The sequence below is a fragment of the Ptychodera flava genome, chromosome 18 (assembly GCF_041260155.1).
Source record: "Ptychodera flava strain L36383 chromosome 18, AS_Pfla_20210202, whole genome shotgun sequence".
Classification (NCBI taxonomy): Eukaryota; Metazoa; Hemichordata; class Enteropneusta; family Ptychoderidae; genus Ptychodera; species Ptychodera flava.
The window spans coordinates 17,705,769-17,732,249 of record NC_091945.1 but is presented as its reverse complement, the minus strand read 5'-3'; the positions used below and the strand labels follow the sequence as shown (position 1 = coordinate 17,732,249).

Sequence of the window (26,481 nt, the reverse complement as noted above, 5' to 3'; positions counted from 1 at the left end):
TCCGGATAGTGAAGAGGACATATTTTGTGATTCTTTTGAACCGAACGTTTTTCATGAATCACCATCAATAATAAATCTGCCAAGACTTCATTGTACCTTTTGGAATGTCCATGGCTTGGCTTCTAAGATATGTGATGTTGATTTTATTTCGTATTTACAAAGTTTTGATTTAATTTGCTTGACAGAAACGTGGATTTCAGAAGGTTTTAGTTATGCTATGCCTGGCTTTAAATCCTTTCACAAATCAAGGTCCAAACGCTCTAAATTTGGCAGACACCCTGGTGGTATTAGTATATTTTACAGTGAGTCACTCTGCTTGAAAATCAACACAGTGTCAAGTATTTCTGATAATATTGTGTGGATTTTTCTTTATGACGAAATCCCTGCGAAAATACCTGTAATTATTTTCGCTGTTGTGTACGTTGCGCCGGATAACACTGCTAGTGCTATCTCTAATAGTACACTGGAAATTTTGGAACAAGAGTTCGCTCAATTTGTAAGTGATTTTCCTAGTTCACAGTTCTATGTCTGTGGGGATTTTAACGCCCGTTCAGCGAACGAGGCGGACTTTACAAATGATAGTGTGATGAAATATGTGTCCTGCGATTCTGAAATTTTGAGCGATTCAGAAATCGATATTCCATTACGTATTAATAGTGACAACGTATGTAATATCGCTGGAAGGAAATTTCTTGATTTCTGTAAAACAACAGATTTACGCATTGTAAATGGTAGGCTATTTAAAGAAACGGGCAGTGGAGATTTTACTTTTATTAGTGATATTGGATCCAGTGTTATTGATTATCTCCTTACCCATTCACGTAATTTTCCGAGTATTGTCCAGTTTTATATTGATACTAGAATAGAGTCTGATCATCAACCTTTAGTATTCGATGTTAGTTTTCAACTTCCCCAAAAAACTACGAGAAATGTTGATCTTAGAATTATTGGAAATCAGATATGTAGAAGTGAACATGACATGTCTTTGTCAAGTATGTATGGGACAATGATGAACAGATGGGTTTCTGAATTATTGGGATTCTCTTGAATGCAGGGAACACATGGAGGAATTTCAAGCTTCCATCGATAATTTGAATGTTGATCAAGCTGCGGGCTGTCTTTTGAATATGTTGAAATCTGCTGCCAGTCGAATGAAACACACTTGTACACTTGACCCCGGGTCTCGTGACAGACTGCGTTGTGTTGAAAACACATGGTATGATAATGAATGTAAGAATTTCAAACGTATTGTAAATTTGAAGCTAAACAGGTACAGAAACAATAGAACCAGTCAAAACTTAGAAGAGTTAAAAGAATTTAAACGTCAATATAGAAAGTTGTTGACATACAAAAAGAAAGAGAAGTGTACTCACAATTTAGACAAGTTGGTTTTTGCCGCCAACCAACCTAACTCAAGGTACTTTTGGTCGCTTGTAAAAGGAAAGTCAACTCCTTCATCTTCCAACATAGTAAGAGATCAGTGGTTTAATTACTTTGTTAACCTTTTGAATACACCAGGTCTTGAAAATGTGAATTTTGTAGACTTTTATGATGAAATCAAAGACTTTGTAAATAGCTTTCAAATAGAAGGGGATAATGGAGTAGATGATACCGACTCTTTGAACGCAGCGATTACCTTAGAGGAAATAGACAAGTGTATAAATAAACTCAAGGCTGGTAAAGCGCCTGGAATGGATGGGATTTCTCCAGATTTTTATAAAAAGTGCCCACTCTTAGCTCGAGAAATGGTTTGTAAGCTTTTCAATGTAGTTTTAAATACGGGGAATTTCCCTTCTGAATGGGCACAGGGTGTAATTGTTCCAATTTATAAAAAGGGTCACACAGAATGTGTCAACAACTATAGAGGAATTACTTTGTTGCCAATCATTGGTAAGATATTTTGTAGTATTCTAGACAACAGATTGCGTAGTTGGTTGGATAATAACCATCCGATTGTTGACGAACAGGCAGGCTTCCGAAAGTCATATTGTACTTCAGATAACCTTTTTATACTGCAAACAATTATTTCTAAATATCTAGCACACAAAAAGGGGAGGTTATATGTAGCTTTCATCGATTTTGAAAAAGCGTTTGATAGGATTGATCACTTGTCTATGTTTTATAAATTGCTTAAATCAGGTGTAAAGGGTAAAATGTACAAGGTAATATTTTCAATGTACCAACATGTAAAGGCCAGCGTACGAACACCGAATGGTATTACAGACTTGTTTCAATGTAAATTTGGTGTCCAACAAGGATCTGTTTTATCTCCGCTATTGTTCACTATGTTTGTAAACGATATAGGAGAAACCTTGGGAAACACTCAGCATTTTTCTGGCGTTGAAGTTGGTCTTCTTAAAATCATTTATTTACTGTTTGCAGATGATTTGACCCTTATTAGTAGCTCAAGAATAGGATTACAACGCTTGTTAAATCAACTTTATGAATATTGTAGCCAGTGGAAGTTGAATGTAAATATTGGTAAAACTAAAATCATTGTATTTAGAAGAGGTGGTGCTTTGAAAAACTATGAAAAATGGTTTTACAATGGGCAACGTTTGATGGTAACTTCATTCCAAAATTATCTAGGTCTGGTTTTCTCCTGGACTGGGAAATGGTTTCATGCCCAGAAGTGTTTAAGTGAACAGGCTAATAGAGCCCTTTTCAGTTTGAAGAGTTGCTTGCTTAAATTTGGCACTCTTCCTGTTAAACTTGCCTTGGATATTTTTGATTGCAAAATTCTTCCAATCCTTCTTTATGGCACAGAAATTTGGGGATTTCATCCTGCTAAAGATATAGAAAAAATCCATCATAACATGTTACGTTTTCTTTTAAAGCTGTTTTCTAACACACCAGTTACAGCCATGAGAGGTGAATTGGGTAGAGTCTCTTTAAAGGTACCACAGTACTGTAGAATTGTAAAATATTGGCTTAGAATTTTGAAAATGGACAAAAATAGATTAACATACAAATGTTATGAATACCAGGTCAATAACATTAATCTAAGTAGGTATGATTTTTGGGCTAAGAGCGTTCGATATTTATTGCAATGTTATGGTTTTGGTGAAGTGTGGGAACATCAAGGAGTTGGAGATGAAGCAGTATTTTTGAAAATATTTAAACAAAGATGTATTGATATCGATATGCAGTTATGGTCCGATGATATTAGTGAATCACGGAAACTGGATACTTATGCTTCATTTAAAAAAGAAAACTTATTTTAGAGCCATATTTACTTTGTATAAAACAACCTGTTTTCAGATTAGCTCTTTGTAAATTTAGAACCTCTGCACATACTTTAAGGGTTGAAACTGGCCGTTGGAATAATGTTCCGAGAGCTGAGAGATTGTGCGAAATATGCAGTTTGAATGTTGTTGAAGATGAATATCATTTTCTCCTTGTTTGCCCAATGTATAGAGACCTGCGCTGTAAATTTATTGCTCCCTATTATTATAATCCACCGCTTTTATAAAATTTAAGATACTTCTGTCTTCCATAAATACCACAACTTTAAGAAAACAAGGAAACTACATTTTTTCTGCCACTCAGCTTCGTGATGATGTTTTAAATAACCAAAGATTCACTTGTAAACCTTGTTTGCTTATCATATGGACTGTAAAACTACTTTGTCAATTGCTAGCGATCCGTATCTTATGTACTGCTCTTGTTTTTGTACTTTTTGGCCGGAGGCCAGTAGTACTGAAATAAATCTATCTATCTATCTATCTAATATACTCTTATAGGAAATCTTCAACTAAGTGAAAGGTGGCTGGTATTTGTTGATGTTCCCTGTCAGTGATCATACATACAGTACTGTGAACTCAGTGGATGGTCTTAACATTAATAATAATCGACATTAATCATCTCTGCAGGTGTCAGGAATATTTAGTGTGCTATCTCACTGTATTACAGCATGATGGAAATTCATAGCTGAGGAGACATCCGTACTCTGAGGGTCGTCACTGTGAAGGCAAATGTCGGGGATCTGATAACATGTGTTATATAAACTTGATAACGTTTGGCTGGCCAGGTGTTCAAGTGGTAGAGAGAAAACTCTCAGGAAACATGTCTATTCTATCAATTGTAATTTTTCTTTTATGCAATTGCACCACGTTTCTCATGGCTGTTAATTATGAAATGTACCAATTGATATACCTGATGAACATTATAGCTAACACCGACATATGATCCAGCTGTACGCCTTACTTTCCTACAAACTGAAAATTATATACTGATATATTTTTCAATCTTTGAGTAATATGCTGTCCATCGTACAGGGCAAAACATTCTGTTGACTAATGTCTCTGGAACATGTTTTGACATGATCATGATATGTGAAGTTGATTTCCAAGCTCATAGATCATCAGCAAAACCCTGTGACATTTATGTTTTGCAACATTATCAACAAGTTGTTCACAAATAATGTAGATGAATGCATATACTCAGAGATTTGTGCAAATTTTATGAGCCAGGGAAGATGCTATCATGATGATAATTGTTTTCAAACATAGAAGCGACAAGCTGCAATTTTCAGTATTATATTAACAGCAACAACTATAGCAATATTGAAAGTATGGTAAAAAAATCTTTGTGAATACATTGAGAAAATAAGCTTCCAACTTTTTACATCAGGCAACTCAATGAAGTCTGTGCTATGTGTTACAGAACTGCTGGAACTGACAGAGATGATGAACCTCTAAATTTCTTCATTGATGTACTTCTCTTTGTTATCGGGCATGAATAGATGTAAGGCGGCCATATTGCCATACCCTTATTATGCAAATTAGTTATTGAAGCTGTGCCATAGGGATTTAATTATTGTATTCTATACCTTGTGGTTATGGGCATTGCCATCGTATTAGCATTAAATTCAAAGAGTCCTTAAGTTCATAGTACTTTCTAAAAACACTTCAAAAGCAAAGTATCTTTGATGTTCGTGTGGAAAATCCCCATTGGCAGAAAACCCCTGAGCAAAGTATAGTTGTGGTCGCCAGGTTTTTACAGAAAACAAAAAGAAAACCCTCCAAATTCTTTTGGTACTTTCCCAGTGTTTTTTTAAATCCAACCACCAGCCATATAATCAGCAGTAAGGTAAAGATGACTGTCTGCCATGACCTGAAAATCACAGAAAATGGGCAATGCATAAATTCAGAAATAAATTATTGTCACCCATGAAAAGTTTTCTTCTATCTCGCTGAAAATCTTGTGTTGGCAAAATCACTGGAATTAAATAAAGATATCATACGGTGTAACTGTATGGAAGAGACGTTTTACATAGCGAATGATGACATTGTGAATAGAGACAATAGGTTTAGTACATATGGTATAGTCACATTGAATTATTTTTCATCTGAAAATTTGATACAAGAATACAGGAGCTGTACGTCTTCTTCATCACTATAAACAAAGGTGGCGTACCAAGCTTTCCTTGTAATGAAAACCATTCTCATTCTTTTCTTAATCAGTCCAGCAGTTGATGATAACTTTTTTGAAACCCTTTTGAAAATATATCTCAGTAGAATTTGGAAAACCCGGTAATTGTTGTATTAGTTTGTATAATATGACCGCATCAATATAAATTTATCATGACAGGTGAGCAAAATTGTAGTGATAATGATCCGTAACACTTTGCACATTTTCACGCAAAAGAGACGAGAATGCAAATTTTTATTTTGTCAAAAAGTCCCAATAAGCCTTACAACTTTGATGATGAAATTAGTAAAATGTCCTTTCTTACTATTTTGACTTGCAGAAAAGCCAAGAATTACACAACAACCTCAACCAGTTACAGCATACATTGGAAATGTGACAAGATTGAGTTGTCTTTCCGAATCTTTACCTCAGTCAAACTACACTTGGGAAAAAGACAGGGTATTGCTTCCCGAGAGCGACAGGTAAGTTCACATTTTGTGATTTATGAATTTTTGTCCCAGTCAGTGAACACAATTAATCATTGGTTGTATTCAATCTTCTGAATTATTAGAGAGTTCAAATGGGGACAAGGGACTATACAATTTAAGTGCAGAACCACTCTGAAGCCATTGCAGTTTTGTCCAGATATTATTTCCATATTTAATCATAATAAAAGTTCATTTTAGTCGTATTGACTAGAACATTGTATGAAGATGTAACTTTAACATTGTCATCATGTATTAATTCTGCGGTCATTAATTTTGAATGAGAATGTAATTTCTTCTATTACATATAATATACTATTTTCCGCTTTGGTATTTGCCGTCATTCCTTGTGGACTTTATTTTTTGCAATGAAATATATTCAGTAAATGAACATCTTAAACATGTGCGAATTCAGAAACCAGTTCAAGTGAACTGTACATTTAGACACTTTCAAAAATTTACTGTTGGCCGGTGATGACCCATCATTCACTGGTTTTTCTCCTTGTATGATTATATTCATTTTACTGGATAGCAAGCGTTACAAGATGTCCGGGATTAGATGTGTAATATCTCATTATAAGCATCTGCTTGTCTGTTTAAATATTACAAAGAAAAGCATTTTACTTTTGAATTTCATAAAATATGTACCCTGTATAGTGAAAAATATAGAGCAAAAGTTGACAGTGCCATTAGCACTGTTCACAATAATGGCAGGGTTTTTGACTACGTTTAATCATAGTAATTATTGATTGACTTACTTAGAGAACAGTGATCACAGAGACTGTATATATCTCTTTGTCTGTTTCTTGTCCCTGGCAGAAATTATGAATGAGGAATATTTCATGGTATCATAGATGTGAATTTGATGTGAGAGTGGTCAGTGATGTTTATCTTTAGGGCAGGTGTATGTTGTCAAGTACTTTAGTTCTTGAAGAAATAAAGCAAGTATCCTCTTATAGACTCTGTTCAAAGCAAAGGGGAAGCCATTTGAGAAATCATAACTTCATCAGGACTTTATAGATAGATGCTGAGCTATCAGAGCCATATATAGCGTAAAATAATGTAGAGTACAGAAATACTATTTTAGGTATAGATACAGATAGGTACAGATATTCCAACTCTCAAATTTCTTTAATTCTTTTCTGATGTACACTAGGGGGGGCTCATTTTAAAGCTCTTTGGGAACTAAAAACTTTCACCATCTTAGTTTTTTGAAAATCCAAAGTTTTGTTTTTTACCCCATAGAGTTGACACAGGGATGGCGACCATTTTGAATTTCAAATATCACAAAATGTCGATTATTTTCATTTTCTAGTTCTAAACTTTGCACGGTGACCCCTGATTTTTATTGTTCATTTGGTAAGAGAATGGCTGAATATTTCATTAGGAAAGTTTAAGCAAAAGGTTAAGTCTTTTACTTTTGAGGCACATACTACTTAAAAAATAATGTAGCATATCATAGAAACTGACTGTCAAACATTGTTTATGTGGTCAACAATATTCATTATTTTCCAACATACTCAAAGCAATGATTATACCTAATGTTACCTCAAAAATTACATGTTTGGAGTGCTCTCACTTCCATTTCTCATTCCTAATAACAATTAAGTTCTTGTAATGTGAATTATAAAACAATTTCTTCTTTTGCCGCATTTTCACAGTGATCAAACCTTTTTGTCCTGCAGGCCTGGGGATGAGTAGCTTTGTAGTGTTCAACTGTCATTTTGACAAGACAACCTTTGCTATTTTCAGTGTCTTGATCCTCAATGGTACATAATTAGCTTACATTACATCTTGTTGATGCTATTTCCAGCTGCAGGGCACTCTCGTCACCATCTTTTACATACACACAAAGGCTAGGTTATGTAAAATGGTCAGGGTTCATCCAGGGACCTCAGTGACTTCTGGGAATTTTAATTTCATCATGACAGTGAAACCTTTATAGCGTAAAAAAATTAAAAGCAGAGGAAATGGACAGGAGTCATGAATGCTGTCAAGATAATCACAAAAATTTTAGTTGTTCTGAAATGATGATTTTGGATCGATGAAAAAAACCCTTATGCCATCATTGTAGTGAAAGATTGGCAACTGGTACTTTTATTGTTCAACATTGTCTCATGCGCCTTTAAGGTAGAACGCACCTCAGGGACAGATATTCGGACTCTCAAACCTCACAATTCTGTTTTGATATACCGCTTGTGGTAAAACTTTTCACCAGCTTAGTTTTTCGAAATTCAAAAATTTAATTTTTCTCCATAGAGTTAACAGAGGGTTGGTGGCCATTTTGAATTTCAAATATCGGTAAATCTTGAGTCATTTCTTTCTCTCGTACCAAAATTTGCACAGTGACCCCAAATTTTAGTCTTGATTTTGAAAGTGAATGGTTGAATGTTTCGTTCAGGAGAGTTTGGACAAAAGTTTAAGTCTTTCACTTTCGAGGCACATATTACCTTAAAGTGAAAGGACACCTCTAAATGAAGGAGAGATTTTCTTGGCCAAATGTTGAAAGTTGAATCAACTACTGACTGTTTGAGGACATATTTTGCGATTTGCAAGGATGTTTTTAGTGTACAGGGTTAAGGATCATAATATCTGTAAATGGCGGCATTGTCCCTGTAAGTGTTGACAGGCTGAATAGAATGTCATCTGTATCACTGTCAGATACATTCGTTGCCTTGCTTGAGTGTTTGATTTCAAGGGAAGACCTAGAGAGGGCAAGCCGAGTCATGTCGACCTTTTGGTGGCAACTCAGTTCACTTTGGTTCAATGAACTGCAGGGATGTTCATAACAGTGTGTCACATAAGACTGGCGTTCTGCTCAGTTGCACAGATTCACACAGTCCTGTCCAGTACAGGACCAAGATTTTGCTCTTTTTGTAAGATTGAGAAACGTATGACTGTTAAAGCAGCAGTGATGTACAACTCATTCTTATCCCAGTGTTATCCTCATCAATTTTCCCGTTTCTTTCCCGAGCCCAAGATGCGATGCTCAGATGTAAGAGTCAAAATTATTGAGAAAAACAGTAAGATTGTAGATTTTACCATAACCGCCTGTTCCCCAACTTCAATACAAAACAATACATCAGTAAGAGATGCTATATGTAAAATATATGTACCTGAAGAAGTGCTGCTAATAGAGCGAAATGTCGTATGCAAGAAATACATCCAAGTCTAGATGTCAGTGTTTATTTTCAACATCATATATATATATATAAATATATATATATATATATATATATATATATATATATAATATTTTTGCAAGTCATTGGCTTCTTAAGTGTGTTTCACTGATCACAGGTATGTGATTAAAACAACATACGACATTCATTACTATATTGTATCATTTTTGGCATTATTAAGGTAAGAGGCATTTATTCAAATCCATGATGAAAAAATTCTGGACACCTGCACCAAAACTCATTATCTTAATGTTTCAAGTGGCACTTGTCTCTTGTAGAAATTTGGTTGTGCTGGGGAGCTTTGGTTTGGATGCGTGTTTTCTTCTTTGATCGTAAGATTTCATTTGTATCGTATTTAAACATTAATTGCATTCAAGTGTTTGCTGTCATTTAGTTCTTATAGTCATGTTTCCAGTGAACATATTCTTTGATCACTTTGAATGTGCAGCGGTTTGTCTGAAATGAAACTTGTTCCATAGGAATATTTAATAATCTATAACACATAAAAAAATCAAATCATATTGTAAAAGAATATAAATCAGATCATGTGAAAGGTATGTTGTCAAATGAAAACTTAGGAAAATCCGTTAGGAAGTCACATTAATCTTTTATGTTTTTTTAAACAGAACTTAGTTAAAAACTGCACTACAGGCTAACAATTTATGAAATACAGATTTAAAAATATATTTATATTGTAAATAAACGATGCCAAGGAAACGAGGCATTCTTTGATATAACACATCCGTTTGCATATTTTAAACAATAGTTGTATTGGATTTCAAACATTCATTTTAATAACTTGTCATTTATCACTGTCATGTTTGGTTGAAAAATTGAATACCATACATTCACAGCAGAGATCAAATCACAGATAAATTGTATATTGCGTTTCAGTCAAGAAGAAATTATTTTGTAACTTAATATCTTTATGTGCATGACATATGGCTTTGTTTCTTGTAGGTAGTTATACAAAATGTTATGATAATCTTTATAGGTTATCAAATTTGCAAGTTAATCGTTTTACAAAAAATACTGAAGCCAATCATATACATTCAATTTGAAGTCATAGATGTCAAGAATATCGGCTTATTTTTCCTTTCAATCTGAAACAAGGCAACACTATACATTATAAATTACAAATTCACAGAATAAAATACTTTACCCATCTCTCTTAAATATTGAGTGATATTAAATAACTTTATATCAGTCATAATTTCTTCCAGAAATTAGATTACATTGATGCTTAACTATCAACTGACTCATGTGAAATATATTCAACATGTGAAATGCCTTTGAACTTAATTTACAATGTGAGGACCAGGTAAAATTCAAGAAGACTGAATTCATACTGGTATCAGTGTAGGATATATATATTTGTGACACAATATGAATTATAAAATTGTTGTTAGGGAAAGATGATGACAATATTAATGAAAGTGATATCTACCTAAACAGAGCAGATGTTTTTCCCAAAATTGTTTTATTCTCAAATACTTGTTGCCTTTTCAGTGGTGCAGCCAGGAATTTTAAACCAGGGGATATTCCCCAACTGTTTATTCTTGGGGACATTTTGCACATTTGTGGGACAACAAATTTGTATTTTATAACAAAATAGTTTCACAAAACAAAATTCAACATACTGGGACCTCTTCACCATTTAGTTGCTTGAATTTCAGGCAACTGTAGCAGCTAGTTTACTGTATCTGCCGCCAATTAGAGAGCTCAGTCGGACAACAAGCAAGTTATAATATCAAGTGCAGCATTTTAATTACTTCTAATCACAGCTCCGACTGTATGGAAATATATGCCTCAATATAATCATGCAAAACAAAGGTCATTGTCAATATCAGATATTACTTACAGACTGCACCCAACAAAGTCGATTTAAGAGTGCACGGGAGGAGACACGCAGTATGCAAGAATGCAGAACAACAGGTTCTGTTTTGGGGAGATTGTCGCAAGGGCGCGTCCTGGCTGCAACACTGCCTTTTCCAGAAAATGATCTTTAGAATGATGAATTTTTTTTGAGCGTACGTCAGTTCTGTATCTGCTTTTTGCGCATGATGTATGTAGATTATGGCAACAAAGAATACACAAAAATAGGGATGAACTTCTGTGTTCATGTGGGATGCCTTTGAACTTGATTTACAAGGTGAAAGCCAGGTAGCATTTAAGAAAACTATGAATTCGTACTAATGCCAGTGTTAGATATAGATTTAGCTAAGATATTTGTGCCCACTTTATTATGGCCAAAACACTGAGAATATGATGGTTTCAATTGGGCTCGAACCCACAACGTACGGCACCCAATCACCTAGCGCAGAGGCCAACAGACAAAACCGCTCGCATCTATGCAGATGTATGAGCCAATTCTAATATGGCTGACAAAGTCAATTTTAATGAACTCTGCTTGCTGTATTTTGTCAGGCTAATGTCTGCTGTCAAATTTACAAAAGGGTAAATATTGAAAGCAATATATATTCAATGTCATTAGAGAAGTTTACAGTGTGCATCAGTTCTAGTGAACTTCATTCAAACTCATCCAAGCCATCAAATTTGCCAACATCACTAAGCATGTGTAATTATCACATTGGACACTCATATAAACATCCTTTCAGGATTGCACATTGCTTACACATGCAATTTTGAAGTCCATGGGTTTACCATTCACACTTGTGTCAAAGCTGTTATTGCAATAAATGAAATTTCCTCAGGAAATTGCTTGTGTATACCTTTTTTCATTAAATTAAAGAGTTGGAACCCTGAAGGGAACATATTTCCTGAGAATTATTATGTAAAATACAATTAGAATATTAATGACTTGTGGCGTATTTATTTCTCATGTGTGTTGGGTTTGCACACCGTGTTTGAATTCAATATTACCGAGGTTTTTTTTTGGTGAAAGTCAGTGTCCACACACATATGACAGTCCAATTTTAGAAAATTTGAAAGCTGTCTTCATTTGGAGGATTATCACATGCACCTTTGGCATCATCAGATGAATATATTTGCATATTAAGAATCATTCTCGATCCCATTGCTATTTGTGCCACAATTTGTAGTTAATACAATGCAAATTTGAGTTATAATTTGACATATGTAAATTAAAACAATTTTCCATGTGGGCATTAAAAAATTGTGTGAATTTTCATGTATTTAGTCTCGTATATATTCTCATGACTTAACGTTTAACATCAGTAAGATAATTATTGCTTTGAACAGTCACATCAAACTCAACAAACTAATAGTGTGGAAGGTACGTTTTACAAAAAACTCATAGTTTATGTCTGTGGTCATGATAGAGTACCATCAGTCTGCATTATACAATCAGAGTAGAAAGGCATTTTAGCGGTCTGTAAAAACCTGATTTTTCAACAATAAATCTCGACTGATACTTGAGTATTTTCACTTACATTATAATGAAAATGAGCAATGGTGATGTGATGTTGTCTCTGTAATCCGGTAGTAAGCTTACTTTTGAAGAAAAGATGCTTTTCATTCAAAAAACAAAGCTATTGTTTAGTTTTTATATACTAACAATGTAGATAGAACAAAGGAGAGAGACATGTTGAATCCAGAGGGTGTATTTTTTATCTTTTATTTTTCAATCTGCTTTACAAGAAAAGTTGCATTTCAAAGTGTGCTAAGAAGCATATTTAGTTCATGGGACATAAAAACATGGCTGTAATTTCACTAACAGAAACTCTCTGTCTCTTTCTCTGTTCTTTTCTCTTTACTCTGATTCACTTTCTGTCTGTCTGTTCATCTGTCTGTCTGTCTGCATCTTTCTCTTTCTCTTTTCTCAGGATTATTATTTTACCCTCAGGTGTTCTTCAGATTTATGATATTCAGGAAAATGACGCAGGAAGTTATAGGTGTGTAGCGAAAAACATTTTGTCTCGGAGGAGAAGCGATGAAGCCACGTTGACCGTACTGCCAGCCTCGTCAGTGACCCCGACGGATGACCCAGAGAGAAAACCAAAGATTATCGCAGGGCCTCCGAGTGTCATCATCAATAGGGAAAAAGAAAATGTGATTCTTGAATGTTTAGTGGCACGGAATCAGCCCACAGATCCCGAGCCATTGATTACGTGGAAAAAAAATAGTAAGTTTTTAATGCAAAAATTTATCCCAGTGATTTAAATGAATTTGGTTATTGGTAACAGAGAGCCAATCACTGAATTTCATTTTAAACCATTCAAATATGGCCGTACAAACTCGGAAGTGCAAGTATCACTCCATAGGACATACGAAGTACTAAGCAACTTTAGGGAGGGGTTTCTGCATATACAACTTTTTAGATGAATATTTAGTGACTTTGAACAGGGATGCATCTGAAGCGAACATATTTCAAAACCACAAAGTTCGAAGTCTCTAATCCTACAATTAGGTGAAGTTAAAATTCAGTTTGGCAGCCAACACAAGCACAAGGATGAATTGACTGATGTAGATACTGGTTGAAAAAAACAAATAAATCTATATCAGCGTGACAGGATCCAGCTTACTCTCTGGACATGGGTATGATGAATGAGGCGCAGTAAATCCTTGTTTGCTTGTAAATGTTTCAGCTGCCAGAGTATTATGCAATTTGCATGATGCAGTGGGGGATGTTTATCATCATAGTGAAGTCCAGTGTAATTCTCAAGGCAGTACCATCCATCACCAAGGCCTATTCTCTGACTGCTTATTAATAATGGAATCTTCCCCGAGTGTGAGGGTTTTTCTGATGAAAAGTGAAAAATTCATGTGAATTTGCCGATGTAATATTAACATTGGAAGGCAAGAAACTGTAATCTCTGTAATTGAGTCAACCTGAGAGGGTTGCATATTATGAGAATTTTAGTGTTTTGTAGCTTCAACCCTTCCATTCCTGCTTTCCAATGCAGAAGTCCAAGTTTGCCAATGAAAGATAGGGTCATACCAAACTTTGATCATACAAGGGTAACAGACTAACCTTTATTCCATTCTTCTAACCTCCCTTGTCATGCAAAGTTCACGTTTATTATTGTCTCTGCTGTGAAAATATAGTAGACAATAAACAAAAAGAATGCTTTTTTTGGAAGACTGCTTAAACTTTGTTTCAGTCATAAATTTTTCATCATAATTTCTGAGAGCTTAGTGTTGAAAAGCAATTTATGACGTGCTCTCTCCTTATTCATTTTTTGTGTACAGTATATAATGGTGTTGTGAAATAATTGATCCTTGTTTGTCTATGATGGTTGACATACCCCATCCATCACTAGATTTGGTACATGCCCATTGTTTTCAATAGGTTGAATAGACCTTTATAAATAAAGGGGGATGACAGAGTGCCTTTGCTATCTGTGTTAAACGTCGGAACACAACTTCCGCCCAATTCAAGCATCATATTCACAAAGGTATATACCGGTATATATTGTGCCTTTGAAGAAAATAATTGATATGCATACTTCTCCATCATTCAATCAATGTAGTCCCTGTCACTCACAAAATGAAATGTTGCACTTTGACAAATCCAACTGGCAAGTTTGAGTTCAACTTTTGAACAAGTACGAAAAATTTCCATGTTATCACGATAACATTTTTAGTCCCATGTTATGTAAGTGGCAATAGTATACCTTTGAAAAGGTAGGCTGCAGTTTTATGTGAAAGCCTAAAAGATTTGTAGTTTAACCTTTCACCATGGTACCATGGTTTTCCCAAGCCTATTTTTATCAACAAAGAGTGTTGACCAGTTTACAGGGAATGAAGTGTTAAGGAGAACAACAAGACTCTATATCTTCATTTCATTTTATTGCCCATAGCATCATTGCCTGTATACAAATGTCAAGTGTTTTGTTACAAATTGCCAAATACAATAGACTCTCTAACACATTCTCCTAACCCTTGATCCGGATCTGGCATTATCAGTTGATCAATTTTCCAAACTATAAGACTTTCTTCAGACACTACGGTTCTGTTTTGTTTCAAGCATTCTGACAGATACTTGCTATCACTTAAAAAGTACAAGTTATTTTGTTATGTAATTTGATCCAATATAGTCAACTGACTGCCAATTTTTTTTCCAAATCTTGTCTGTTGAAAACATTTCTAATTCTTTTTGTGATGTACCAAAACCTAATTTGTTGAAAGATTGTGAAAAGTGAGTATTTACAATAAGCATCAGATTTGTAGATGATTCACTGTGACCTTGCTGGGCAGGATGAACTTGTGCTCGAAATCTGAATTTTTGTGATCATTTTGGAATCTATCTTTAAATCACTGAAACTTACAATTTCCGGTAGCTTTATATCAACAACTACCATGTGAACAATATATAAGGCTTTAATGAAAATTGTTCATTGTTAGAAAAGAGCTACAGTTGTAATCAGAAAAGCCCATGTAGATGTCAAACTTGACCAATCAAAAATTTGGCAGTTGTATTATTAGTTATTAAGAATCTGAGCTAGAGAGTAAACTATATGACAAAGTGTTTTTATGTTCCCTGCTGAAGAATACCAATTGATTTATTTTTGGACACCATCAGCCAGAGGCACAAACAGTGTCCCATGTTGCCACAATGTGTGTGTGTGTGTGTGTCCGTCTGTCTATAGACAGAGTTTGTTTGTTTGTTTGTTTCAAGTTACGACTCGAAAAAACCATTAGAACATCATGCAACAATCATTGGAAGATCTAAATCTGGTTAGATTTTGGTAAGTGCAGTTTGCATAATTAATGGTAGTTGCAACAATCATTGGAAGATCTAGATCTGGTTAGATTTTGGTAAGTGCAGTTTGCATAATTAATGGGTAGTTGCAACATTAATGAATTTGTGCTAGGGTAGCCTTACAAAGTTTGATGTAAATGGGCTGGCACTCAAACTGTTCTATGGTCTGACTATGCCAAAAGTTTGGTTGAGGTGGCTCATAGGTAGGAAGCTCACCAGCAAATTTTTATATCCTAGACCATACATCAAAATTCGATGCACCAAATTTTATCAGACCAATAATAGGTATGTTGATCATACTTAAGGTCTACTTACAGTGAAAGTTTTAACGAGCGTGACATACTGATTATATTTGCTCATTTGTATATTTAATGAATTTCTGGTATTAGGCTATAGGCCTATATCAAAAGTGCACTGACTTTGATTGGACCTGAGAGATTCATTCATACACAGGGTTAGTTTGATGTCAGCTCAGCTACTTTCTGATTATTAGCTCATTTACAGTTTTAATAAATTTCTTTAATTATGCTATATATGAAAGCTGAATAAACTGAATATTATCAGAATTCTGAGATGCATTATTGTATTTAATTATACAGAAAGTTTGGTGAATGCGACATGCTAATTATTGGCTAATTTGCATATTAAATGACTTTCTGTATTTAGGCCATATATTTATTCCTTTTCGTACATGGAGTATGGCACTTAAATGTGACTTTGATTTCAATACATGTCGTAAATCCATTTTAATGTGATATTTACAAACAGAAACATGTCTTCACTAACGCCTTTCTAGTGTGGACAGTTCTGTATTTGAGGACTTAATGCTTTCGGCCTGAGTTTAGTCAACAGTGGAGATGCCTTTCAAAAGTTCTTTTAATAGACTGGTTTGTGTAACTATAAATCTATGATCCTAAACTTGTTTTGAGTGAGCGTGTATTGTCAACCCGAAAGCCCATACTTTGACCGACTAACATGTCTTGCTAAACCCAGTTACCTAGATCGATCAATCTCCCAGAAAATGCCATCTTATGTGAATATGACAACAACCATGACAACCAAATTACTCCAGGCAAATTCCAAAGACACGTTTTCTTTGTCGCCACCTTTGTTGCACTCACAGTTCTTGTTGGGTGAGTGCATCTCCAGAGACCACTTACCGCCACTCGAATCAACAGCTGACGGTCGCTGTGTTGAGTATACATACCGGTATATGCATTTACGTTATTGTACATTTGATATATTGAGTATTTCTGAAGCACACATAACTGACACACTGAATTATCGGTATGTATTTCCAAAATACGCAATAAAATTGCAACAATACAACTGAATGAAAGCTGTGTTGCACATATTGTGGTCGTATTGCAACAAAAGCATAATATACTGGATGACTTCAATTAATGTATGGTGAAGCTTGGTGACCTCTGACCTGATGTTGTCACATCCCGGAGGATGGTGTTTTCTTAGTGTATTGCGTTTCAACCAAACCATACTATCTCCATTAATCAGTTTTCGAACCGACAGATTTATTAGGAAAGTGATTAATGGTCTGGAGTCATGTTGTGGCCACTAGAAGGGATTAAATTTTTTTTGTACAGGCAGTGTTGGGTAAACCGTAGACAGTTGAAGCAAGTGATTTGGTCTACTGTCTGTGGGCAAACCAAATGCCTTGCATGTAATTGCAGCTTCTTATACTTCTTGCTGATCGTTTCACGAAGGCGATGGTGTCGCACACAGGCATTCATGTTACCCAATACTGAAAGGCTAAAATGAAAAAAATTATGTGGCTCTGAGTACAATCCTTCCCACAATAGGGTAGGGATTTTTTATTTTTGAAGTTTTTTATTTCTTTAATTTCTTTAATTGTCGTCTTGGTGTTATTCAAAACAGCACAGCAGTGAATACTTCCTTCATAAAGAGTTTTCCAATTGGATACAATACTGTGTTGTAATATCAAAACTACGATGGATGTATTATATATTTGAATGCTGTTTGAATGCCATCAAAACTGAACTCAGTCTGATGGCTGTCCATTCTTCTGCAGAAAACTGAACTGATGTTGCATCGACCACAGTCTTGGTTGTAGTCAATGAAATTCACAAACGTGATGTGGTTTGATCACTCCCATGGAAATGAGAATGGGCATGTGATATTTGCACTCATCAACTATGTTCTTTTCAAACAGAATTATTGCCAATTTTCACAAAACTAAGCCAGTGAAAACTTTATTTACCTATACGTAAGCTTCAAAATGAGTCGCCGCAAGTAGTAGGCCAAAATGTATCGTAAAAGTTCAAGAGTACCAATTTCTGTCTCCAAGGCACATTCCACTGTTTCTTTGTTCAATATCTTAAAGTTTGCATGTTTTTGTATCTTTTTGATGCAGACAACCCTATCCAGTCTGACAGAATATCAATATACGGCAGGAGTAATCTTCAAATAAGGGATCTTCAGCGGTCAGATAGTGGAATTTATGCATGCATGGCAGAAAATGTCGAGACAGATGGTGTTGTATTCCAACATGGAACATTACAAGTACAAGGTAAGAAATAAACCAGATGTACCTGTCCAGTAATTGAAGGAACAAAAAAAGTTTTAAGTTGCATGTTTTGCTGCAGAAGACATTCAATTTGTTTATGATATTGCCTTTAAAGGTATACTGTCACCTGTTCCAATTTCGCCACAGTTACCATGGAAAGAGAAAATCTAACCAATCACAGATTTTAAGCGGGTGGCGGCTTTTTAAAAATGGCGCCCTCACATGGGCATTTTGAATACCAAGAAGCGCCCCTTTGACCATATATGGGCATATTTAGATCACTGGTGACTGTTTAACAATGGAAAGTTTTGGTATGGTTATTCTTTGCTCAAGGAAAATTTATTATTTTCTTTCAAAGTCAAGTATTAATTGTAATCTAGTTCAAACTATAAACTTTATTGTCAACAATAAAAATCATGCATTACACAAAAACTGGCTGTGTTGAACAAACTACAAGAAAAACGCTTTTAGACATGAATTTTAAATTACAACAAGACAATAATTTACAAACTTTAAGAGAATAAAAACGTTGAAAAGTACTGTCTGATATACTCAAAGCCTACACATAATTGTGGCTGTCATTTAACCCTTTGAGGGCCAAAGTCAAATTTTGCTACCTGTATAAAATGTACCCCGGTCATTTTTTGTCCAAATTTTTGCCAAAATTTTAATAAGAAACTCTAGCCAATGAAATGTGATGTCCGTTTGGGCCAAAAGTATCACAAAAATTACAGTGAAAATTCATAAGAATTGATAAAATGTTGTGCTAATATTTTGGCGGGAAAAATTACAGCACTCAAAGGGATAACTGTTCTTAATGTTTCATGCTGGTGCATTTACCATTGGTGAGACTGTGAGATATTGCATGTCAGTTAAAGTGTATACAAAATTAATGTGTATCAACATCATTTTTTGTCTTAACACCCCAACAGCTCCTCCTGTCTTGACAGACCTTCCTCAAGATCTTGAAAGCAGGGCGGGGTCAACCGCAAGATTTTCTTGCAAGGCTGATGGTGAACCAGTACCTACTAAGTCCTGGTTTGTCAATGGAACAGCAGTAGACTATGAGGGCCGCTATAAGCAAAGAAATGATGATCTAGTAGTGTCAAATATTCAAAGAGAGGATGGTGGTCTTTACCAATGCGTTGTGGAAAATAATGCAGGGAGAGTCCATGCTAGTGCTCTACTACAAGTGATTGCTGGTAATTGTATTGTACATTCCATCTTCACCTTTGAACTATCATCGTATTTGCCGTGTGGTAGGGATTGACATTCTAGTCTAAGGTCCCATTAGCTGTAATTATTGACATACATCTATTTTGCAGCACTTTTTTTCAATTTTTGTAAATAAATATAAATAAATATATGTATACACATATATATACATACACAATGTATACACACACACACACACACACACACATATATATATATATATATATTATATATATATATATATATATATATATATATATATATATAATATATATATACAGACATATGTACACACAATACACACACATACATGTACACTATTCAAAAATTGCTGCTACTTTCCCTTTCAACTTAAAATTTTTTCTTTGTAAATTCTAACAAGCTTATATAAAGCTAGGTTTTATAGCAGCAGGCTGATGGTGTAATATTTGTTCCTCAATACAGGTCAAGATCGGGAACCTGCTCCAGAGAATGTTACTGGAGTGGCAATCTCCAGCACTACAGTGCGTATCTCATGGAATCATTACAGCAATGATGTCATTGCATTTACAGTCCACTACTATGAAAACTCTGGTAAGATTGCATCTTCAGCTCAAAACAAAAATAACATCTAATGAATTTTTCAAAAAATACTGATTAGAAAAGCTTGATCCTTCCCTTACCGTAATCAGGTGTACCCGAATAATACACGGAAACACATACCCCGGGTGAACCTTGAGTATACCTGAAACACACTTGAGACAGCACACCCCAGGTATACTTCAGGTCAACCTAAAACCATCCAGATTTGGACACAGTCAGCTATAAGGGGATTGTCACCTCTGTTCCTGTGTCCATTTATCTGTTTGTTTATTCATCAATCCATGCATGCATGTAGAAATTTTTGAGTCAAGTTCATTTTAGCTTTGCTCAAGAACAAATTACTACATCATGCAGATGTGTAAGAATTTGTTATGCAATATATGGCTACCTGATTATCTGGTTACAAGATATTTCATATATTAGGTGTCATAACACAGACATAATCAAACCAGCCTTGTTAAAACCTTGCACATGTAACATCAAATGGATGTTTTAGTGCTGATGGATTTGTTTTGTGAAATAATCCAATATGGACTGTTTCACCGATATGTCGATCATCAGTGATATTTCATGTTCTCTATACACTACTCCTCAATTCTGATCAGTTGCGCCAAAACTTTTGCAATTCTAGGAAGAGTACAGTATCTTTGACATCATCTCCTCTTGACCATGCATACTGTAAACTTTGTTAATATCTTTTACATGAAGTGTGAGATGACATTTGTATAATTGCATATTAATTAGCTGCCATGTCACATCATCCATTTCACAATGAAGTTCCACATAGCCTTTTGAGATCTACCTCAATATTACACAGAAAAATTTGCTATTGAAGTTTTTGAGTCCAAGGCCAAATGAACACTCTGTATGAATAGTTGAAGTTTAATAATGACAATGGCGCATCATCATCTTGAAACAATCAGGGCAAGTGGTGGAGTTCAAGAGTTCAGCATTTTCTCCCTGTGGTGAATTATGGATTTTTTAAATTCACAATATTCAACCTTTTCCCCACTTCTACAGGAGGTACAGAGGAAACAAAACCTGTGCCACGTAATAACAACAGCTATTTGGTGGAGTCGCTGAAGCCGAACACGATCTACATTTTCTATGTCACAGCTTATGATGAGCTAAATGCAGGTCTGCCATCCAGAAAAATTCTTGTCCGAACACTGGAAGCTGGTAAGTCACCAAATGCAATCTGGAGTTTGAAATGATAGAAATCAATGTCATGCATGATGATTGAACTTGAATTTGTTGCCAGCGAGGACATTACTGGCACAGGGAGTATATCTGAGACACACATGGTATTAAACCGAGGGCTAATGCGGAGATAACTCACTGCTAACCCACCCTGGCTAAATCTCAGGCAAGCCCAATGCCAATCCCAAGGCTGTGTGGCACAGGGCTATAGCTAACCCAGCAAGATTTAATAGCTCAGGTGGACTCCTGGGCCAAGTGCCTAAGCTAAAGGCTAATTAAGGGATATCAAAGTGGTAGCCCTTGTCTGTCTCAGGGATACCCCACCTGGGCAATATAATCTTGGGAAAGCCTGGCGCTAGTTTGTCACAGCTGGACTTGCCCATTTCTTAACCCACACACCAATCTACAAATAGCCCACTGCTAGCATGTATATGTTTATATAATATTTAATCAAGTAGTAAAGTAAGAAAGTAAGTATTGAGCAAATCCAGAAACCTATAAGCAGTGCATGAAAGAAGATATTTGAACTCTTGATTGGTATAATTATACTTTGTGCTGAATAGCCCAGGAGGCCTTCCCAGAATGCTTTATGCCAAAACCTCGGCAAAACTACTGATGGAGTCTCATGATTTTCCTATACTGTAGCAGTCACATCAACATGAACCAGCTATTACACTTTTCCATAATATGTATGCTCTACATAACATGAAATATGCTTCTTGTGTTTCTGAATATTTGGGTTAAATATTCGCAAATCAGTAGTAGTATTTTCCAATTTTCCATGGCAAATATTACTCAAAACTGAAAACGAGATGTGATTGAACATGTTCTTGAGGAGTCTGGCGATGTACTCAGCCTTATATATAAGTGTACAAGTGTGTAATTCAACCACTAGATTGATGAATCAACTGATTGTATTCAGAATTGTCTTTTCAGTATTTTAATTCCGACCGTGAATGACTCTTTTCAAAATGAAGTAAAATCATACGTGAAAACAATGCCGTGTAACTCGCCTCCAGCACTTTTGTTCAGTGAAGGGATTTAATAATTCACATCTTCATGGTTTGAACAATGGCCACTTTTGTCAACATTTCATGCAGGTGTTAAAATGAAAACAATTCTCAGATACTCAGTACAATTGTTTGAGCTCAAACTCCATCAGACCACATAAATGTTTCACATAAATGAACATTGGAATGTTGACAAGAAACTTAATTTACAAGACAACATGAGACTGTTCCTAGATCATTTGAAAAAGCTGACCAATAATGTGCCTCCATTTTTCTTTGAAACCTTGGACACTCAGATGTTTAACCCTTTGAGTACTGTAATTTTTCCCACCAAAACTATAGTGACACATTTTACCAAATTTTATGAATTTTTCTGCAATTCTCTTTGAAATTTTGGACCGGGTGGAAAGTATTTATTATAAACTCCAGTTTTTGGTCAAAATTTAGGGAAAAATCATGATAACAAAATGTTCAGACCTGAAAAAAATTGTCTGGGTTATATTTTATAAAGACAACAAAAATTGACTTTGGCGCTCAGAGGGTTAATTGCAACCCATGCAGTGCATCCAGCACAGTCTTCCATGGCAGTGTATAAGCATATACAATGAGTGGCACCAGGCTGGTGCAGAGGCTGTGTTTTGGAATACTGTCATCCCCACCTCTTCTGTACATGGACATGTTTGTTTGTACAATTTTATGTTTAACTTCTCCAGTTTTTGTTTTGTGCTGTATAGTGATCATACAGCAATCATAAACTTGAATGCTTGTGAAATATTTTGACACAAACACACTTCAAGAGGGTCTGAATGCCCTTCAAGCAAACTGAACCAGAAACATTGAACATTTTAGAGACTATGAAACTAAGCGGAGACATAATTTCTGATTTTAAGCAATTGACCACAACTATACAACCCTAGGTATGTGCAACCATTATCATTTCTGGAATCTAGGAATTCCTGATGTAGCTTTACATTGTAACGGCATATTCTGTTTGTCCTTATCTCTGCAGTAAGAAGAAGTAATGGTGTTAGTCAGTCTTTGATTTCTACACATGAATTCAACCCTTGCATCACCAAATCTTGGATAATTTCCATTCTTTTCAATAGATTTGACAGACCTATTTTGTAGAATGCATCTCAGAACAGCTATACAGACTCTCAAACTTTTTTTTGTCTACCACTTGTGGGGGCTAATTTTGAAGCTCATGATGTACATACAGCTTTCACCATCTTGTTTTTTGTGAAGTCGAACAATATTTTTCCACTTCTCCCATACAGGTAACATAGAAATGGCAGCCATTTTGAATTTCAAATATCAGTAAATATTTGGTAATTTGTTACTCTAGCGCAAGATTTTGCTTGGTGACCCCCCTGATTTTATTCCTTATTTCAAAAGGGAATGCTTTAAAGTTTCATTACAGAATGTTTCAGCAAACATTAAAATTTTTCAGTTTCAAGGTGCATACTACTTACTATAAAGGGGTTGAGGGAACGGGTGTAGAGTACACCACTTTGTCAGAGACAAAGTGCTGGACTGTCAAAATCTTACAAGTTTTTGCTTATCTACAACTTCCATGGACTCATTTTGAAACCGTAAAATACAGTTAACTCTGCGCTGTCTCTTCACATTTGGAAATTGAAACTAATTTTTTTCTATCCAGAAAACACAGAGTGATGATCACTTTGAATTGCAAATACTTTTAAGGTTGAGGTGCATTACTTTTTGTACCCAAAACATGCAAGGTTACACCCTGATAATTTCAAGATCCAGGAAACAATGTTTAACTGTACATAAAATTGTGAAACTGTAAACCGTCTTCTTTTTGCCTCACATTTATCAATGCAGCAATCCAAATTTGCCAAAAGAGTTATACCACTATAGGAGGCTGGAAGGGTTTAACAAGTTTTCACATTGATGTCGGAATCGCTTTGTAGGTCAACTTTAAAAGCTACACCGCAGAATGTCGTCGTATGGTGATAACATATCGACCGTCTGTACTTATCAATAGCGTTACTGTGTATGTGCAGTCTGATTGAGTAAAGTGGTCTGTGCATGCAAAATGTGACACAGAAACTGGGTTAAGTTTGAATGTTGGACGACAGAAACACAGCCTTTGATAAAAGACAAACACGTCAGAAATGTGACGAGACATAAAACAGACCACAAGAATTTATATTTGCATTTTGAGCAGTGGACATTGTGTGATAGAGAGCCAATATGGACTAGTTGTTAACACAGCTGATGATTATGATGCCATGGTGTTTGCCGACTTTGCCATTTTTTAGGCCGCATTTATCATCAGAGGGAGCTCATCAAGAGGCATCCCTTACGAAAAAGTCCTATAGGACCCAAGTGGGATTGACCGTGGTCCAATAGGAGTACCACAGGAACGGTGTAGGACCAGGCTGGTCCTATAGGATGATGATTTTAAGTCCTATTGGACAATCCCATTGTAAATGAAATTCCAATAGGAACTATGTGGGACCATTCTTGTCCTATGGGAACAATTCCTGAATGTCCTACAGGACAATCCTTTTGTAAATGACATTCAAATAGGATTTATTCAATTCTGTCAGAATCATTAGCTTTTGCTATTGCTCTGACAAAATTATCTTACCATTCTCAGAGAGCGAAATATTTTGCAAATTAATTTGCAATTAATCTTTGGACTGGTACTGAAGGAAACATGGTTTGTAAAAATATTGCATTTTGCTATTTCTAGAATTAAATGAAAAAAATATACAAGCAAGCAAAATACATAAATAAATAAACAAACACTTAAATCAATAAAATAAATCAATAAATAGGCCCAGCAATCAAGTTTACATGCTGGCTCATGCATACATATAAGTAACACACAGTTACAATATCATTGAGTTTCCACAGACTGAAGACTATTACAACTACCAGCACTTCAAATTCATAAATGAGAATCAATATCACCTCATTATCTTAGCTATAATGTCTGATCAACACATATTTATACACCTTTTTAAAGTCCTATTAGACTGTCCTATTGGAAAACCTAAGCCCAGAATGCATTTGGGTGGCTGCAGTGCATTATGGGCTAGCATCATCAAAACAAGATGGCCGCTGCAGAACAGACAAAAGGGTCAGTTGTAGCTCTGAAAAAGGACTGTGTGGCAGCATAACCGGGTGTTTTACAGCTTTTATATCACTGTAGTACAGCAAAGTTAGGTAGGAAAGATTATTATATGTCAGTGTTTTTTTTCTTTTGAAGACTGAATAGTTACGGAAATAGCCAGGTTTACAATAGTCCTTTGTCTACTTGCCTGCTCATGATCTAGTGTATACCCACTGTGTGACTTCTAGCTTGTTGACTAGGCATTTCAGTCCACACAAAGAATATAAACAGGAGTGAAGTTTAAAGCCAAGGTAGTCATGTAGTTAGTGATTGGATACATATGGTCAAAATGCATTGATATTTATGTGAGACAAAGGAGCAATGGAACAACGGGTCGGGACCCCCTGTTACATAACAAACAGGAAGTTGATATCTCAACGATTTCTACTCATTATTGCCATCATGAAACCTTAATTCTTTCTATGCTGATAGAGCTCATTTGGCTTTTGAATTATTAAAATAATGATACTGAAAATTAAATGTTTTGTGTAACTTTTGGATACATTACATAGCAGCATCAAATTAACTTATCACCTAAAACAAGAGCCAGCCATATAAAGCTGCAACTCAAAATTTCATGAAGGCAGACCTTAATTTCTATGTGGATATGCTTCTGTAGTCTCAGTCATAATAGTTTAATTAGATAATTGTTACACACAGCTTTGTATAATATTTTTCTGATTATAGAAATAAAGTTTCTTTGTTCAAAAGTATATCCATTGTAAGTTCTTCTTTGCTCCCTAATGAACATTGAAACACCCACTATATAGTTTGTCTTCTTAGCGTCTGTATGTGTTAAATGCAAATGTTATTGTTTGAATTTTAATTCTAGTCCAGACCAGAATTCATTCCTCAACAATAACAATGTCTACACATGTACAGGCTGAGTTCAAGGAAACATTCTAATGTTCAAATTGGATTACCATAGGACTGTCTAATAGGACATATTATTATTAGACTACCATAGGACTGTCTAATAGGACATGTCTAATGTTCCTATTTGACTACTATGGGACAGTCTCG

General features: G+C 35.3%; 1 protein-coding gene across 2 annotated transcripts in view; it reads left to right on the top strand.

Annotated features, from left to right (window-relative positions):
* Positions 1 to 26,481, top strand: part of LOC139117046 (protogenin-like) — a 155,698-nt gene that overhangs the window by 85,409 nt on the left and 43,808 nt on the right. For both annotated transcript variants that reach the window (XM_070679865.1, XM_070679866.1), the window contains exons 3-8: positions 5,753 to 5,894; positions 12,886 to 13,184; positions 18,154 to 18,309; positions 19,239 to 19,508; positions 19,966 to 20,094; positions 21,124 to 21,282. In XM_070679865.1, the coding sequence (XP_070535966.1) occupies positions 5,753 to 5,894; positions 12,886 to 13,184; positions 18,154 to 18,309; positions 19,239 to 19,508; positions 19,966 to 20,094; positions 21,124 to 21,282 (1,155 nt within the window). The remainder of the gene's footprint in view (positions 1 to 5,752; positions 5,895 to 12,885; positions 13,185 to 18,153; positions 18,310 to 19,238; positions 19,509 to 19,965; positions 20,095 to 21,123; positions 21,283 to 26,481) is intronic.